The sequence below is a fragment of the Syngnathoides biaculeatus genome, chromosome 15 (assembly GCF_019802595.1).
Source record: "Syngnathoides biaculeatus isolate LvHL_M chromosome 15, ASM1980259v1, whole genome shotgun sequence".
Lineage (NCBI taxonomy): Eukaryota > Metazoa > Chordata > Actinopteri > Syngnathiformes > Syngnathidae > Syngnathoides > Syngnathoides biaculeatus.
The window spans coordinates 13,343,049-13,356,897 of NC_084654.1; the positions used below are offsets into that span (position 1 = coordinate 13,343,049).

General features: G+C 42.8%; 1 protein-coding gene across 3 annotated transcripts in view; it reads right to left on the minus strand.

Moving 5' to 3' along the window:
- LOC133513645 (formin-1-like) overlaps positions 1 to 9,839 on the minus strand; it is a 52,685-nt gene extending 42,846 nt beyond the window's left edge. For 2 of the 3 annotated variants that reach the window (XM_061844597.1, XM_061844596.1), the window contains exons 1-3: positions 9,771 to 9,839; positions 7,627 to 9,211; positions 2,723 to 2,889 (exon numbers count right to left, since the gene is read on the minus strand). In XM_061844597.1, coding sequence (XP_061700581.1) covers positions 2,723 to 2,889; positions 7,627 to 9,133 — 1,674 coding nt within the window. In that variant the 5' untranslated portion in view covers positions 9,134 to 9,211; positions 9,771 to 9,839. The remainder of the gene's footprint in view (positions 1 to 2,722; positions 2,890 to 7,626; positions 9,212 to 9,770) is intronic. The other variant, XM_061844598.1, reaches the window with a different exon arrangement.
- Positions 9,840 to 13,849: the final 4,010 nt, after the last annotated feature.

Here is a 13,849-nt window from a genome sequence, read left to right on the forward strand (position 1 = left end):
TTCAAATGTCACTTTGACATAGCGTGAGAGGAAAAAAAAAACAAATATGTGGCAGTTTTAGCAAAGTGTCCGAGTTACGCTGCTCCACCTTCAAGATTGACAGAACACAAAAGGTCTTTGTATGGACAAATCTCCCCTTACCTTCTCCAAGAGGGTACAATTAATAATGTGTGACACAGAAGCAGGTGATAAATAAAAAGTGTTGGTTAGGACAAAGACTGCGACGACGTGTGTGTAGTAGTAGTAGTAGTAGTAGTAGTAAACGGTCAATAAGAGTTGGCTGTGTCAAGTCAATCTGTTCTATAGCTGGATCTATGTCCGGTTTTAACCTCCATGAGAGAGCAGAGCAGAGTTCAACTTTCACAAAGCATTTCCGACAATTCCCACAAGGTGAGCTGTATGTTCCGTGCTGATGATGTGGATTATCCGTCTCTTGGTGTTGCCATAAAGTCTGTGGTCCATGACTGAGCTTTTCCTTCTGGTTCACGTCTGTCTTAGCTGTCTTAGCATGAAGTAAAAGTCCCGCCGACTGTTGTATGAGGGGGGAAAAAAAAGAAAAAAGAAAAACCCTGCAGGTTGGGAGGGAAAAAAAGTGTCTCACTGGTCTACCCAGTCTGTGGACGCCTTCCTCCATGTCCCTCCCTTTCAGGGAGGAAACCAGAAGCACCAGCCACAGGTGTCTGATTACCTCACGCTCAGAAAATGGCAGCGTAGCAAAGTAGTCAACATGGAAGGGCGGAGTGTGATCGGCTGGAGAAGCAAACAGGTCCAGTAAAGTTGCTTTGCATCAACTGGCAAGTGTGACGTGAGCTTTAGCTTGTGTGGTCGCACACATGGAGAGCTGGCAAGCAAACACTGACGAACGTGGTGAAAAGCCACATATGAAGTACAGATTCAGAGTACTCAGCAATAAAGTGGGACTCAGTCCGGCTGCCATTAGTTGTAACTTCACTATAAAACGCATTATTTTCAGTTTACTTATGATTCCCAGCAGCTCAAAATCTTGCCAGTATTCTTAGTTTCAGGGAGAACTTGCATTCCTCCCGTTGCCCTTAGCAACAAAAGGTCATCGCTTTCAGAATGCCTTGCACCGCCTGCTTGATTGAACAACTAATCTGCATCCATGGAAGAATGTGCATAACACAAACAAATGCTTTGATGTGAGTGTTGTAATTCTGTTCACGAAAGTGAAGTATTCGTACAAATGTGTCAAAACTTTATAGTCATCTTTTTTTCTAAACTAACAGAGCATAATATTATCGTTTCTCCACATCAATGCCATTTATTTTCCATCATTTACAAATTGAATGAAAGTAAAAGTGTATATATTTGGTACAATAATATAATAATTTTGATTATTTATAGGTGCCTTTTGGGACATTCTAGTGATTATAATACATTCATATGAAAAATAACGCTTCACATAGAATGAGTGCTTCTGAGGGATTTTGTTATGTAATCACAGTGGTATGCAACACACGCACACACACACACGGGTGTGCACACCCACGCGCACACACACGCACACGCACACACACACACACACACACACACACACACACAACACACACACACAAAGACTAAATCCCCTGAGAGGCTCTGCATTACCAACAACATTGATTGCAAATGGTTGTAGTTATAATATTTACATTTTAGGGACTGATATAAACCCTGAGATCAGCTGCAGGCAGTAATTACTTAAAAAATAAAGAAAATCATAAAAATGTATTTTATTTTGGTCTCTCACTTTGTTACTCCACAACAAAATGTCAGCAAAGACAATATGCAGGTAAGGTCTATGTGACAGGACTGTGATTTGACTAAAAGTAAAGAGTGACTCACGAAGTGTTCAGCCTTGCATTAGTATCTATCTATCTATCTATCTATCTATCTATCTATCTATCTATCTATCTATCTATCTATCTATCTATCTATCTATCTATCTATCTATCTATCTATCTATCTATCTATCTATCTATCTATCTATCTATCTATCTATCTATCTATCTATCTATCTATCTATCTATCTATCTATCTATCTATCTATCTATCTTTTTTTGTTTTAAAGGTGTTTCATTTTTGTTTTTAGATGCAATCTTTCAATCAGGTAAAGCACTTTGAGTAACCCAGTGTATGAAATATGCTGTATAAATAAATTTGCTTTGCTTAGTACGTTGACTGATAATTGGAACAAAAAAAAAAAAAAAAGAAGCCACTATGGGTACTTTTCCCGGGGAGAGCAGTGCATCGTTTACACCATGTGAAACCACACGTGTACATCTGAGCAATCCAACTCATCAGCCACAGGAATGAAGGCCTCAGTTAGATGCTGTCTCAAAAACTAGGAGAGGCCTCGTTGCAAAAGCCATTTTATAATCATTATCTTGGGGAGAACATTAACATCGTCATATGTGTTTTTGAAATTATTATGTTAGAAGCTTGCATTGGTTTGAAAAAGACTGGATGTGTGACAACTTCTATAATTACTGAAATGGTCATCCAAATTTGAATGGTAAGAAGGGAAATTATGATTTTATCATTACTTCTTATAACAAGGAATTATCTGAGCCAGTTTTGGCTCCGGATCTGTCTACAGATTAGAAACTGTGACCTGTTAATCCATTTGAAGAATTTGTGATCATGTGCTTGGATGGCTGACTGGGAACTTTGCCGTGGCAAAGTAGCGAATGTCGGGTGTTGTTCAAGTTTCGGGGGCCCTTACCGTGCGCTCCAGTTTGGGATAATAAGGCGTATTCCCAATGATGTCATCCTCAGGTGGTGTAATGCGTAGGAAATCCAGGTGATCGGGGCGGGGAACAGGGGACACGGGTTCCTGAGGGTCATCGCCATCCAGCATCCAAATATCTTCATGACGCAGGAGGGAGTCCTCTAGTGGAGGGAATACACAAACACACACAACCCCAGCGTAATTAGCATTGTGTTATGCATGCAGAGGAGCTGAGGAGCAAGTAAAGTTCCACTTGTGGTGTGTACTCTGTGTGCATAACACTAATGGCTTTAAAGGAGGCTTCGCAATCTTTTAGCATCAAACATGTAGGAAAAGTCCTGTTTTTCTGCGAGCCTCGGGGCATGGAGCTATTTTTATCTCCACTTAGTCAGCCCTCTTCTTGCTGGCCACACCAGCAGCAAGCTATAGTGATCTGGGACAATCACCAGAACACCTTGCCCTTATATAATCTGGATTAGAATAGAGTACAATATAATATCGTAATTAGTAACAGTATGATGTCAACTTGCGTGTTTACTGTAAAATCATAAAATGATTCAAATTGCAACCCTATAAACCCAGAAAGGTGAGGTGTAAATTCAGCGAGCCTCCTCTCTCCTGTCAGTGGGAGGATGTAGTTTTCTGATTCCAGATTCATGATTAGTCTACTACAAGTAGTTGACAACAATGCCATTCTAAATGTAGTGTGTTTTTTATTCAACAGGTCAGTGGCAACCTTGTGCGTGCTATGCAACACATGTCAAAGCAATGTTAGCTGCTGGAAGTGACAAATCACAATCATAGAAAATACTTACTTTTGCTTATTTTGCTTGTGTCATTCATACACAAAGTGAAAGGAGGGGACTAGTTAATGGGTGTGGCCATGGAATGAGATTATAAAATGACAAAACAAAAGAGAGACTGAAAAGGCAAAGCCTAAACATATTAGTGACTTCATATTCCTGTAGGTATAGGACAACACGTAGACTTGTTTGAACAAGAATAAGATCACGTACCGGTCAAGAGAGTATCTTACAACTTCCATCCATCCATCCATCCATCCATCCATCCATCCATCCATCCATCCATCCATCCATCCATCCATCCATTTTCTTAGCCGCATATCCTCACAAGGGTGCTGGAGCCTATCCCAGCTGTCTTCGGGCAGGAGGCGGGGTACACCCTGAACTGGTTGCCAGCCAATCGCAGGGCACATAGAGACATACAGCCGCACTAACAATCACACCTAGGGGGAATGTAGAGTGTGTGATTAATGTTGCATATTTTTGGGATGTGGGAGGAAACCGGAGTGCCTGGAGAAAACCTACGCAGGGATGGGGAGAACATGCAAACTCCACACAGGTGGATCCAGGATTGAACCCGGGACATTAGAACTGCAAGGCCAAAGCTTTACCATCTTTTTGTATAATTTATCATTGAAATTAAATCTGTTAACTGCAGTGTGACTGCACAGTTGCCCATCGGTTGTTTCTAAGGGATTGGCAGCGCCTTTGAATAGAACCCTGGAATTTGAGCCTTGGCCAAATGCCTTCAATTCAGTCCTCACCCCCCAAATCTTATAAACGTACGCATTCACACACACGACCAAGTGCAAACCTTTGCTGGATAATGGAAAAGTATCCACCACAAGCAGCCATTATGAGCAGCAGTGGCTGCAGTCCTCTGACACATAGATAGAAGGGGGGAAAAATGGAGCATTAGATTAATAACGTTTCATACGAAAAATGCTGCATGGTCCCACAGTGAAAACTGCTGAATGTGTGCTGACCCTGGGACCGGTCCAAATACTGTTGAGCTCACTCCAAAGTAACAGCTCTGGAGCGTTTGAAAGCTGCTGGGCCACTGTAAATTGAATATTCCCACACAATACTTCAAATAACTAAAATTCACAGATGTATATACACAGTACTAAAAATACAAATATCTATGACATGTAAAACACAATTCAATGTGCATAAGACTACCTACACTGCCTCCATCTGGTCAGAGAGGGGATAATCTCAATGTCGTCACTCAAAAACCGCAGTCTGACTCTGAAGTGACCACACACACCACTGCAACAACTGTAATGATTGTATGCTTTGGAAACTATGTCGGTCCATTTTGCAACAGGCCAACAAAAATGATTATTTAAAATAAATGAGTACTATTTGATGGGTTATTCATTAGGCTTCATCATGCACGTGCACGCACTCGTTTGCCTGATCCTGCAGGAAATGTAAGTTTATAGGTATTTAATCGGCCTTGCTGCTGGGGGAGACTCATATTGTTGATAAATGGCAACATGCAGTACAGATGGGAGGTTGCTCTCAGATGACACAGTTAAGTATGACATGAACAGCATCACACTAAAACTGCATCATAATCATCCATATGAACACTTAGTCCGTTTATTTGATATCACAGTATGTGCTGTCCACGTGCAAACCTGATAAATGACAGTGAAGCAATGAAAATGTGAAAATGAGCAACTGCCGCGCCACACGGGTCTTGCCATGTCATACTCTCAGAAAATATGTCTGTAGTTTGTGTTGCTCGGGAACCTTCGAATGTCAGAGAGTGACAGTGTGGCATTCTCAAGGAGGATGGATAAACCCACTTGCCACTCTCACTGGTCACTATTTGTCTTTCTCAGTTGTCACGGGATGCTTTATGAATGCTGCAAAGTGAAGTGAATGCTTGCTAAAAGTGAACTGACTTGTGAGAATGTCGAGATAATTCACATCAATTATAGTATTAATATACTGAGAGCTGTTTCCAATGACTTGGCCCGTGACATAGTGAAAACACAAATTAAAACAAATGATCTGATTATGATACAATACCAAGCATATCGGAGGCGAATGATTGTAAATAACCTTTGATGGGTAGGGAAAGATTAAACAGTTGTCATATTCATTTAAGACCCTCAAACAGATTCGCCAATTATGCCCCATTTGGTCCAATAAAATCCATAACGCAATCAGTCAATGTCACGCAAGCAGCCCATAATGTTGAGAGCTTGTGGCAACTTCCACTATCCTTCGCTGCTTTTAGCCACGATGGCGGATCATCCATTTTTGTATAAACCACAAGAAATACATGGCTTATTATAAATCACTGAGCTGGTCTTGTGACCATCGCTGCTGTTTCGCCGCACATTTGCTGTGAAAGATGGATTCATTGCTCTGTTTGAGAACATTTGGACCTCAGAGACAAGCGCAGTGCTCATCGGAGAACCGGGGGAGAAAGGCAGAATAACTTTAATAAAAGTTCCCGCACATCATTATTCATTTGAAATACAAATCTGGTAGCAAATGAGAAGCATATTAAGGAGTGTCTTTATTGGAACTGATAGACCACCAACTTGGGTTCAAAAATAGGTTAATTCATCTTCACTCTAGTGGTGAATGAATATTTAAAGCAGAGCAGAAGCCTAATAAAAGTGGATGTAATGAAGATCTACCAAGATGGGTCTACGGAGAGATTGGGCTGTATTTCTCTGCCAGGTCTTAGTTTGTGCTGGAAATTCCACTTCATTACCTGAAAACAGCTGACCCTTGCGCTCAGTTTCCGAACAATGTTCCCAAGCCAGCGCACATTATGTTGAATGACAGCTTGCAAAGAGAAAGGAGCTCTTGCGCTTTTCGGCTTCATATGACGTTGCTGGAACGCATGCGGTAATCTGATTAGAAAGTCCCCTGCCGTACGTCAGATAATAAATATGTAAGGTATTACGTTGGAGGACTAAAGCGAGAGACACCCATTGCAGATTAGTCTGGCAAGTTAGGTGAAAGTAACTAAGTAACTTGACCTAACCTAGAGGTCAGGACCGGTCTTAGAGGTCGGTAGCTGCGGTGTTTTGTAATTTAAATGGAAGGCGACTATTCAGCCATTTAAGAGTATTTAAAGACAAGTTTATTTCTTCATCTGTGGTCTCCTCTAAAGCTCATTAATACATTTTTATTAAATGTTCAAATATGCAGTTCACACAACTTTAAGGTGAAAATTGTCAGCGTCCATATTCTAGAACCCTCCAAAAGCGGCATAGGTTTAGTTTCGTATTTTTTTTTTACTTAAACTCGGGGTACTCATTCAAATACTACTGGTATAGTAGGTTGAGTGCTAGAATACAAATTTGAACAATGAAGAAAGACTATGAAAATGTAATGACATGAAATGAACTGATTCAATGAAAATAAAATGCTCCATCTTTTTTGGGAATGTGTTGCAGCCATCAAATTTAAAATGAGTGAATATGTGCAAAAAAAAAAAGGATCTGCAAATCATTCTATTTTGTTATCATTTACATTTTCAACAACCTATAGAATTGGTCTGCCCGATAAAATGTTCATTTTTCAAACCTGCTGGTGACCCTTTGTGAGTTTCCCCTTTGGTGTTTGGCGGGGTCGGAGGTTGTGAAATCAGAAGCCAGCAAATTGGCAATGCTTCAGTTAACACACTGATCATGAGAACCTCGGTCGGGTCGAAGTTTGCGTCTAAGCCTTTGATCAGAGGTTCTAATCTCCGACTTGGCTGCAGTGCCTAGAGAGTTAAAAAGGGATCATCTAGTAAATTATCCTCAGAGGCCGCTTGCTCTTTGTACAACTCTGTTGGATAGCTTTTAATTTGTATTGGATGTCACACATCATCGCTGGAACGAAAACTTACGGAGACTACAACAGTTTGTGGAGGAAAGCTGGAGTGACAAAGTAAAAACTCTGAGTGAAGATGAGGACCTGTCAGAATAATCTCAGTCAACAACTGAAAGTGCGGGAACAGTTATAAGAGCCGTGTGAAGAGCTTTGAAGATTAAACAACCACTGTCAACCTTAAAATCGAGGCTACATCAGGGGAATATGTGTGTTTGTTTTTACAGGGGATTTCAATTTGCTCACCTGTTGTTGTGGAGTTGCCGGAAGAATTCCACTTTCCGGAGTGGCTCGGCCGTTTGCTGAGCTCCAAATCCAGATGTGCGGCTGTTCGTCTGTGGCCGTTCTTGTGAGCGACCTCGGTGAAGGGTTTGGGCTCAACGGTGTTGCTGGAGCTGTCTCGCTCGGGGTCTACATCATGATCTGGAAGCAGCACAATCCGATGGTGGATCTTCGGACTCGGTGACGAGGCTGCTGACGTGCTCTGAAGACTTTTTGAGCTAGGGAAGGATGTGTTGAAGATGCCAGCCAGAAATGGTGAAGTGGGGCTCTTCGTATGAGGTTTGGCTAAGTTCTGGAGTTCATGGGTATAGGAAAGGGGGAGCTGTAGGCCCTCAGCAAGCTTTGGACCAGTCTTTTCACGACTAACCATAACACTTGTGTCTCTGTTTGATTCTCTCAATTGTCCAAACTCCTTTGGGTGTGTGCTAGTTCCTGTGTAAGAATCAGAAGACCCTGACCCATTTGGGCTTATAGGACTGACACGTTGCACTTTGCCCTCTAAGTCCTGCACTCTAGCCACCAACCGGACCCCATTATCTTTCTGGCTGTTTTCACAGAGCAACTGATGAGTGGACTTGACTGTTGCATTCTCTGTTGGAAACTTCTTTATAGGCCGAAGGTTACTCCCACTTTCCCTTCGGGCCAGGCCGTCCATCAGGCTGCAAGAGGCTGACGCAAAACCCTGCTCACTGTCACACTCTGAGAAGTCATTGCAGAAATCTACATCTGAGTCGAAAGTCCGGTTGTCCTCCACAAAGTCCCAGACCTCTCGTGTGATCTGGAAGGGTTCGGCTATAGGCAGGAGAGGATTACTGACTGTGTCAACAAAAGGACCGTGTGACACGTAGACGGGTAGTGATGTACCTGGAGTCTCCTCCATTGTTGAGACTGCAGTTGCACTCTTTCTCGCAGGAAGATCAAAGGATGAAGTTCCATTTGTAATTTCCGACTTCATCTGACTGCGTGGGGAATACTTTGCACTATCAAGCCTCTTGCCTCCCTTCATCTTCATCTTTCTACTCTTTGTTGCTGTACTCCCTCGCGAACTTGAGTTTTTGCTGCAGTCATCCTCACCTCCCGGGTCGGCCTTGTTGAAATCCTGCATTTTTCCAATCTGGTCGCCCATCTTGACTTTATTGGCACAATCCCTGCACAGGGATAAGAGGTCTGCCAGCAATTGGTGGTGCTCGGAAGCCAGCAAGCAGAGTTCTGCAACAGCCGCCTTTGTGGCCCGCTGGTAGCCGAAGGGTTTGCTGGAGGAGTTGGAAGACTGGCTTCTTTGTTTGGACACAGGGAGATCCTCCTTTCCACAGTCATGGTCATTACCGGTCTGGGCTGAAGGAGGGGTGCGGCTCTTATACTTGAGTCTCGGGACTGGCTGCTTCGGGAAATATAGGCTGATGTTGCTGAGCTCACGGATGGGCACGTACAGAAGCAAAACAGTGTGTGTGCCCTCCATAACGGACGACATGCTCCTCACCAAAGATCTCTCAGGAGGCGATCCACCTCAAGATGGACTTCACGTCTCATGCGACGGTCCATCCTGATTCTGTTGGAGAGTACACAGCCAAACATTTGACGAAATACATTCATCATACATAAAGACACAAATACTGGTGATGTTTATGAACAATCATTTGTAGACTATGACATCATCAGCTGTACATTCAATACATTTTTTTCATTGTAGGCAGCCAGCTGGACTGAGTGGAAAAAATATATATATTCACGTTTTTTCAATTTTTTATCGGCAATGAACAACTTTTAACACTTCGAAAAATTGCTTCTCTACTGTTTGCATCATAATCCCATGGGATGGATGTCACCTTGCAATAAAGCAGAACCCGTGTGGTCCTTCACAATATTATCATCCTCTGAAAATTATTTGTGGCGCTGCTCCCAAAACTGCAAAGCAAAGTCGATAGACACTGAGCTATATTAACAGTGAAACGCAATCGGAACACTGTTCGATGTTCTATGAGATTTACATCAGCTTCACTTGCGGTCCTGGGTTACATTAGAAAAGCAAATTGCGCAATATGCAAGTGCACCTGCAGCAGACGGTTAAATCGGGACATCTGATGAAAACAAAACAGATATTTACTTACCCGATTCACTTGCACGATAAATATTTTTGGTCATGGCAGTGTTACAGCCAGGCAGCCGGGACGACTGAGCGGGGTTTTGCAGGGCTCCTCGTCCATGATTGACAAGACTTGTATCCAATGGGCGGACATTGCACTGCCCAGCTTGGATGTGATTGGCTCATCTTCAATGAAGCCGGCCCACAATATGTTGCTGCGACTGGCAGGTAGGCCAAGGTAGATCCATGGCTCCCGATGATGGATCCAGCTCGGATGGTGCGAGCCTTCAGTCTTTTTTTCACAAGTTGAGGAGTACACCTCCATAAAATAGGTGAATGGATCAACCCCTTTGCCCCGCATAAAATAAATAAATAAATAAAAATATTCTAAAGCCCTAAAGCAAAACAGTGACACTTAGTGGGCAATCTAGTGTTGAACTGTTCATGTCCATTTGGACGTTAAATTACAAATACATTAAAATGATTTCTGTGGTTCATTTGTTTAATCTAGTATAGATTAAATGTATATGACCTGTTAAATATGTTTTTTAAACTGTAAGTACGGTATCAATACTATTCATCCATCCATTTTCTTAGCCACTTATCCTCACGAGGGTCGCAGGAGTGCTAGAGCCTATCCCAGCTGGCAACGGACACCCTGAACTGGATGCCAGCCAATCGCAGGGCACATAGAGAGAAACATAGAAAGAAACCGGAAAGTACCGGAGAAAACCCACGCAGGCACCGGGAGAACATGCAAACTCCACACCAGCAGGGCTGGGATCAAACCCGGGTCCTCTCTGCCCCTCTGCCTTTTATCAATCTGTAAATGAGTTTCACTTTTTAAATACAGAAATATATAAACTTTTCTCAAATATTCAGTTTTATTTTAGCAAATATGTACAACGCAAGCTTCAGATGACACACACATTTATCATTGACTTGCTCCTTCAGAGGATGTTGCCAAAATTGCTTTTTACTAATGACTTCATTTCAAATTGCAGTGATATTACAATCTTGGCAATTAAAAAGTAACCTAATCCATCCATCCATCCATCCATCCATCCATCCATTTTCTACCGCTTGTCCGGGTCAGGTCGCAGGGGAAGTAGCTTCAGCAGGGATACCAAGACTTCCCTTTCTCCAGCCACTTCTTCCAGCTTTTCCGGAGGGATCCCGAGGCGTTCCCAAGCCAGTCGAGAGACATAGTCTTTCCAGCGTGTCCTGGGTTGTTCTCGGGGTCTCTTTCCGGTGGGGCATCCCTTGAACACCTCACCAGGGAGGCATCCGTATCAGATCCCCCAGCCACCACATCTGGCTCCTCTCAATGCGGAGGAGCACCGGCTCGACACTGAGCCCCTCCCAGATGACCAAGCTTCTCACCCTATCTCTAAGGGAGAGCCCAGAGACCAAGCGGTGGAAACTCATTTTGGCCACTTGTATCCGGGATCTTGTTCTTTCGGTCACGGCCCACAGCTCGTGCTCATAGGTGAGGGTAGCAACGTTGATCGACTGGTAAATTGAGAGCTTAGCCTTTCGACTTAGCTCCCTCTTTACCATAATGGACTGATACAAAGTCCGCATCACCACAGACGCTAAACTGATCCATCTATCAATCTCCCGCTCCATTCTTCCCTCACTTGTGAACAAGACACCAAGATACTTGAACTCCTCCACTTTGGGCAGGATCTCATCCCCGACCTGGAGAGAGCATGCAACCCTTTTCCGACCTAGGACCATGGTCTCTGATTTGGAGGTGCCGCTTCACACTCGGCTGCGAACCACTCCAGTGAGAGTTGGAGATCACGGCTTGATGAAGGCAACAGAACCACATCATCTGCAAAAAACAGAGATCCGATGCTGAGGCCACCAAACCGGACTCACTCCACGCCTTGACTGTGCCTAGAGATTCTGTCCATAAAAGTTATCAACAAAATCGGTGACAAAGGGAGTCCAACCCTCACCAGAAACGAGTCCGACTTATTGCCGGCAATGCGGACCAAACTCTGACAGCGGTCATACGAACAGCCCGTATCAGGGGCTTCGGTACCCCATACTCCCTAATTTAACCTAATCATTTTTTAAATACTGAAAAAACAGCAACGACTGGCTTCCTCAGTTCTATTGAAACTGTCAGACATTTGTCCTCCATTGTCTGTAGCGCCAATCCGAGTTGACCTCAGGCGAAAGGCGGAATACACCATCGACGGGGAGCCAGTCAAACACAGGACACATATTAAGACAGACAACCATTCACATGCACATTCACGCTGACGCTGAGCGTTTAGGGAACTCAACCCATGCTGTCTTCACAGAAATCAGGAGACTGAACTACTACACCACCAGTGACCCAGACAGGGATCAGTTTAGCAAAATACTCATCATCACGGATAAGGTTTGATTCGTATCGATTACTATGGAACATGGACAGGCCTTTCTAATTCTGTGTGCCTCCTACAGGGCTAAATAATTAAATAAAACACTTGTCAGTATGCTCTTGTGCAATTATACTTTATAATACAGTAATAAACATGCATTGTTAAAATAATAGGCCCCTGTCAGTGTAAATCAAATGAACTTTTGCCAGATAAAAGGTGAAGCACGGGGAGCCAGTCTAAGTCATGACTTTCGACTGTCATTCTTCATCTGCTTGCTTGCAGCTTTAATGGCAGACTCGAAATTGCAGCAGGAGGAGAAATAGTAAAATGAGGGAGTAGCTGGATATTGAGGCAGAAATAGTAGCTGCAGCATGCAGCTGTTACAATTTTTGTACGAGAACAAAAACTGGAATTCCTCCCAAAGGCAAAGTAATTTGTGCCAAAAGGAAACAAAACTGACTTTGGATCACAACTCCACAGCGACACCTATCTCATTCATACAAAATTCATCGATCCACTTATCCTCACAAGAGTTGTGGAAGTGCTGAAGCCGACTGCAGCTAACTTGAGGCAAAAATTGGACTACACCCTGAAGTGGTCACCAGTCAGTCACAGGATGCAAAAGTCAGGCGTTGTGTGCCACTACGCCATCAGTGGCTCATCTGTGCAAAATGTAAAACCAAAAGTCAAAGTGTAAACACAGCCACAGGAACATGTCCAACATGGGACTTCATTGATTATGGGGAGATGATTATTGAAAAAAAAATCTGAAAATTTATGGCATTAGTTTTTAAAAGGTCTGTATCCAATAAAAAGGAAAAAAAACCATATAATTTCTGGTCTTATGTTGAGGTGAGGGAGGGTGAAAAGCAGAAGGGGGTCTAAAAGTCAACTCACTTGGGGTCCGCAGCAAATAGAGTCTGTAGCACGCCAAGTATTCCACAAAAAAGTGTTTCAACTTAGTATTAAAAAAGTACAACTAAAGGAAGACTATCTTCTTAATTTTTTATCATTAATAGTTCAAAACAAGATTGGTTACCTGAGCTACTCTCTCACCTGCCTGATATTTTGCATATGCCTCAGTTTGTATAGTGGAGTGTATAGTGACGTCTAATACTGTATATATATATATATATATATATATATATATATATATATTTAGCACAGCAACTTTTCCTGTGCATCCTGAAATTGGCCATGCTGTCCTAAAACTGTTTTTAGAAGGACAGAAGAGAATCAATTAAGAATCATCTTTATTTGTCAGAAATATGCACACATTTTCCCCCAGTGCATTCAACCAATCACTGTAGTGGATACAGCAAATACACACATTATTCGTGGCACACAAACTGGAGCAGGGAGCTACTTAAGTGTCCCAGGAGGAATTTGATTTAGATTGGATTTAGACACTGAATTTGCCTTTCATGCCTTTAGAATTTAGGCTGTGAATGTAAGTCAGTCTTTCTGACAGCTTTTAGATGATCAGAAACGGCCTTTCTGGCCCAGAGGGGTCACACAGGTACCTAATAATGTGGTCGGTGGATGTCAGTACTTCGGAGCTTGGTAGGACACTGCTTTGACGTTAGAGGGCAGCATTGGATTAATAGGGATTGGTCCTTTCATTGAGAGCATAAATACAATTTTCACACATGACCAACACTACCAGTGACCGATACAATTAGTCCCATTGTTAAAATCTTAAACACAAGAATTTGGGTGTCCTATA